Source organism: Otolemur garnettii, unplaced genomic scaffold (assembly GCF_000181295.1).
Source record: "Otolemur garnettii isolate 467f Iridium unplaced genomic scaffold, OtoGar3 scaffold00055, whole genome shotgun sequence".
In the NCBI taxonomy this organism is placed as follows: Eukaryota; Metazoa; Chordata; class Mammalia; order Primates; family Galagidae; genus Otolemur; species Otolemur garnettii.
In genome coordinates this window covers 3,859,880-3,864,385 of record NW_003852450.1, presented here as the reverse complement: position 1 = coordinate 3,864,385, position 4,506 = coordinate 3,859,880, and the positions used below count along the sequence as shown (strand labels likewise).

Below are 4,506 nucleotides of genomic sequence, written 5' to 3'. Positions count from 1 at the left end.
GCACTCTACCCAGGGGGACAGCTTGAGGCTCTGTCTCAAAAAAAAGAAAAGAAAAGAAAAGAAAAGAATGGTACAGAGGTCTTAGAAATAGAAGGTCCAGAGATGCTGGTGCAGGTGCAGGGAGAGGGGGTGCCAGCTGGACATCTCTGGTCATAGCTGTCACCTGGAGTTGGAGCCAAGCTCCTTGACTCCTCTGGCCTTTCACAGAACAGCTGCTGTCTGGGAGGCAGGGCAAGGAGCTGGAGGATGACCCATTTAGATAACGGAGGAGAGGTTGGGCTGGGCTGGCCCAGGCCAGAGTAAGGATGGGCCTGGGGGTGGCCTGCCAGAGGACCGGGCAGAGGTTAGGAATGGGCTCTGAAGAGAGCCTGAGCCACATCCTCTAAGCCCCATACTACACTGCCCCTCCTTGCCACCCTCTAGCCCCTCTGCTAGGTTGCTGGATGAGGAGTTTCCCTCCTCAGCCTTCTTGTGTGGTTTGGCCAGAGCCCAGGGACAAGAGTCGCCAGCAGCCTCCCTCCTTGCTGCTGAACAGGCAGGTGCAGGAGGAGCTAGGAGGGCAGTGTCCCGCAAAACAAGCCTTTGGCAGCTGGCCAGGCAGGAGTCCTTCTCTGGAGCTGGGGCTGAAGGAGAGACTAGGACTTTGAACAAAGCAGAGATCAAAGTGGTTTGGCTTAGGGAAGCTGGGCACAATCCATGCTTTTTCCTCAGAGCATGGCAGATCCAGGGTGGTGGTTGGTAGAGGGGAAGGTCCCAGGAAGGGTAGGTAGGGGCTTAGTTAAAGCCAGCCTTGCTGCAATAATAACAGTATATATGCTATGCTATGCTAAGCACTATCCATACAATATCTTATTAGTCCTAGGAGAATCTCACAAGGTAGGGGTTATTATAAGCCCTACTTCACAGATATGGAAATTGAGGAATATAGAAGTCATACAGCTGGTAAGTAACAAAGCCATGATTTGAAAACCCTTGCAGTATTGACTTTGAGCTGGGTAGTCTCCCGAACAAGGTTTAAAAACCAGAAATACAGTATATCACACCCATCTAGGATTTCTTAACACAATCAGTGTACGTGGGGGAAAGGGTTGGGTCCCAGTGACTCTTCCTACCCTAAGTAGGCCTGGAGCACGGGGAAAGGCAGCCAAGGAGAGCTAGCTGTTAGAATGACACAGCACATGGAGGCAAGCTGGGTCTCATCTCAGGACCAACTACCAGTCCAAGACTCAGTACTTGGTCACTCAGAGCCTGGGGTGGTCAAGTCAGGAGCCTCTGTTATGGGCAAGTTGCAGGCATGTCACTAACCAGGCACAGCATAAGTCACTTCCCTTTTTGACTTCAGTTTTCTCATTTGTCAGTGAAGGATTTAGACCATCTCAGTCACTTCCAAACCTTTGGAAATCCCATGTGGCAATCCAATATATAAAAGAGACAGAGGCACCCCTGCCCCAGAGTGTTCCTCATTTGGACTCCCCTCATCTCCCTCACAGCATGCCTTAAAAGTAAAATTTCCACACAGATCACCCCAAGGGCTCTGGTGGACTCCACCATTCCAGGGGCCCCAGCATATGTTTTTCTTAGGGGGAGTGGTCAGGGGAGCTGGGGGAATCACAGGAGGAAATGTCATTTGGATGTGAAGATCCAGAGCAAATATTTGTTTTTCCTTTGATGCTCTCTTAGAGCAGCCATTAGTACCACCCATCTGCCCTTCCCTCTGCCAATCCCATCTGGCCCCTGATAATCCCATCTAGGCATGTTTGGAGTGGGAAATATGCTAGAAAGGTGAAGGGAAAATTGGGATAGAAGTCACACAGCAGGCTTTCCTCTCTATCTAGCCCCCACTAACAATCTTAATTCAACTGAAGGGAGGTTTTGGGTAGCTTCCACATGGCACCAGGTCTCTCTTGGCTCAGGGAGGATGATCAAGGGGCAGGGTTAGGGGTAGTGTGGGGAGAGAGCAATGTTCAAGCATTGAGAAACCATTAACACAGCAGGCAGCTGCTCTCAGAAGAAGGGAGACCCAGGGCAAGTTCTCAGCAACAATACTGGGTGGTCTAGATCAGGGAGGTTCAGAGACAGCCACATGTCTACTGATCTTGGCTCCCTACCTACAACAAGAGGCATGTGGCCAGGGAGTATCTGCAGAATTCTCTGTTCTGATGTAATAAGAGCTGGAATTCCTGCCTAGAGCCACTGAGGTTCGAAAACTAAAAGCTGGCTTATCTCACTCCAGAATCAAATGAGATCTCTCTTTCTCTTTCTCTTACACACACACAGTGACACAGGTCAGAAGCTGATTGGATCTCTCAACTTCAATCTCAGTTTCTCAGCTTCTGGGCCACCCTAGTTCTCACAACCCAGTCCCCACTCCCAGCCCCCTACAGGCACAAGGCATAAGGCACAAGCCGAGGAGCTATTTTCCAGCTAAGCCCCTGACAAAGCCTGGGCCCAGCAGTCTCAAGCCTGGGGCCTCACTGGGTCCCCATAACTTTATAAAAAGAGAAAGAAAAGGAAAGCCAGGAAGTACATGATTGCCCAATAACTGTAACCTGGCAGCGGGCAACTGGGGACTGTGCCAGGCATTAGCAGGAAAAACATACTTGGTCCTATTGATGGACCCATAATCCACCCCTTTTCCCAACATCCACACTCCTTCACCAATGAAATGACTTTTTGTATTTCAAACCAGCTACTGGCTGCAAAAGCAAACACAACCTAGGGAGGCAACCACTGCCATAGCCAATAGGGCAAACCATAGACACACACACACACACACACACACACACACACACGCATGCGCACATGCCTCGCAATCAGCAAAACATACTCCCTAAACCACCTGTTCTAAAAGACTCATTAAAATATAGATTATATGGCCCCATCCGAGACATTGAGGATAAGTTCTTCTGAGTGTGGAACCAGAGAATTGAGTATTTTAAACAACATCTCAGGTGATTCTAAAGAACATTTAAAGTCGAATTGGAGAACCACATTCAAACTATGTCAACCAACTTTTGGCAAATTTGCCACCCTTTCTGGACTGGCAAATTTGTGGTCGTAGTAGTTCTCACTCCAAGTTCTATGTATCAGGAACATTTTAAGTTCACATTTGTATCTTATTCAATTCTTTTAGCAGCTTATGAGGCAAGCTGTGTTTTCTCCATTTTTGCAGAAAGGGAAACAAAGTACAGAGATGAAGGAAATTGCCCAAGTTCACACAGATCACTCCTACTACTACACACACACCAAATTAACAGGGCAAGTTCCTGAAAACGTCCCAAAGGTGTCTTGGGGCACAGTGGACCTGGTATCAGAGCCAGGTTTCACATTTTTGAAAATAAGACTCATCATCATGAACTTTCAACTAAATCTTAGCGCTGTAAAGGACCCAGATGTCAAGCCTACTCCTGTGCAGACCTCCATAATATGCTGGGATGACAGATCGTTAGAGTTAAGGAACTTCATACCTCATCCATTCATTCAACCACACACATATTTATCAAATTCCTACTAAGGTCGGGTGCCTTCTATTTCCACTCTATTGAACAATCTGTTTCAAGCAAAATTCAACTTAAGTCCCATCTTCTCTAGGGAGCCATCCATCCCAAGATTGTACAATATTCGTCTTCTGTGCACCCTGAATCCATCATATGAGGTCTGTGTTGCTTAGGTCCTCAGGTCTATGACCACTCTCGGCCATCATGGGCAGACATATCTGCCATGGACACCCTTCCGAACACAAACGCACCCTCAGCGTTTAAAGACTGCGTGCTGCAACTCCACCGAGCAATGCGAATGGGCCCCTGGCCAACCCTCCTTCACTCCCCGCCAGCCGCCAAGCCCGCGCCCGCTGGGCCGGCTCGGCGATAGGCAGCAGCACTCACCAGGCGCCCGGAGCTCTCCCGCGCCTTCTTCACCTTCCCGTAGGTGCCTTTGCCAAGTGTCTCCAGGAACTCGTAGCGGTGCCGCAGGTTGTGCTTGTGGTGGTGCCGCTTCACGGCCTGCTTCTTCATCAGGGGTTTGGGTGACTTGATAAGCCCGTCGGCTAGCGGCCGGGTGAACCCCGCAGCCACGGTGGCGGCGGCCGAGGCAGCGGGGCCGGGGCGCTGCGGAAAAGTCAATGACTCCATGGAGAGCGGGAGGGCAACGAAGGCGATTTGCCGCGCGGGGAGAGATAGACCCCGCGGTGCTTGTCTTGTCTACGCCCAGCACGGACCGCACCGCCGCACCGGAGCGCGCTGGGAAGCTCAGCATTCCAAGTTATTATAAACGCTCGGAGCCCCAGGCCTTGGGCACGCCCCCCAACGCCCATTGGCCAGCTAGCCGGCGGCGCGTGACCGCGATCTCCCGCATTCGCTCTCCGGCTCTCCCGGCTCCGCCTCTCCCCTTGGCGAGGCTGGGAAAGGTGTCAATGGAACCCGCCCACCTAAGCCCCGGAGGGCCGGGACTGGAGCTTAGGGGCTCTTGCAACTGCTCTTGCCTCTGAGTGGCTGTTGGTCCTGGTAA

General features: G+C 51.1%; 1 protein-coding gene across 1 annotated transcript in view; it reads right to left on the bottom strand.

Moving 5' to 3' along the window:
- Positions 1-4,190, bottom strand: part of NUAK2 (NUAK family kinase 2) — a 19,614-nt gene extending 15,424 nt beyond the window's left edge. Inside the window, exon 1 of the mRNA XM_003792232.3 lies at positions 3,885-4,190. Coding sequence (XP_003792280.1) covers positions 3,885-4,130 — 246 coding nt within the window. The 5' untranslated portion in view covers positions 4,131-4,190. The remainder of the gene's footprint in view (positions 1-3,884) is intronic.
- Between the last annotated feature and the right edge of the window lie 316 nt (positions 4,191-4,506).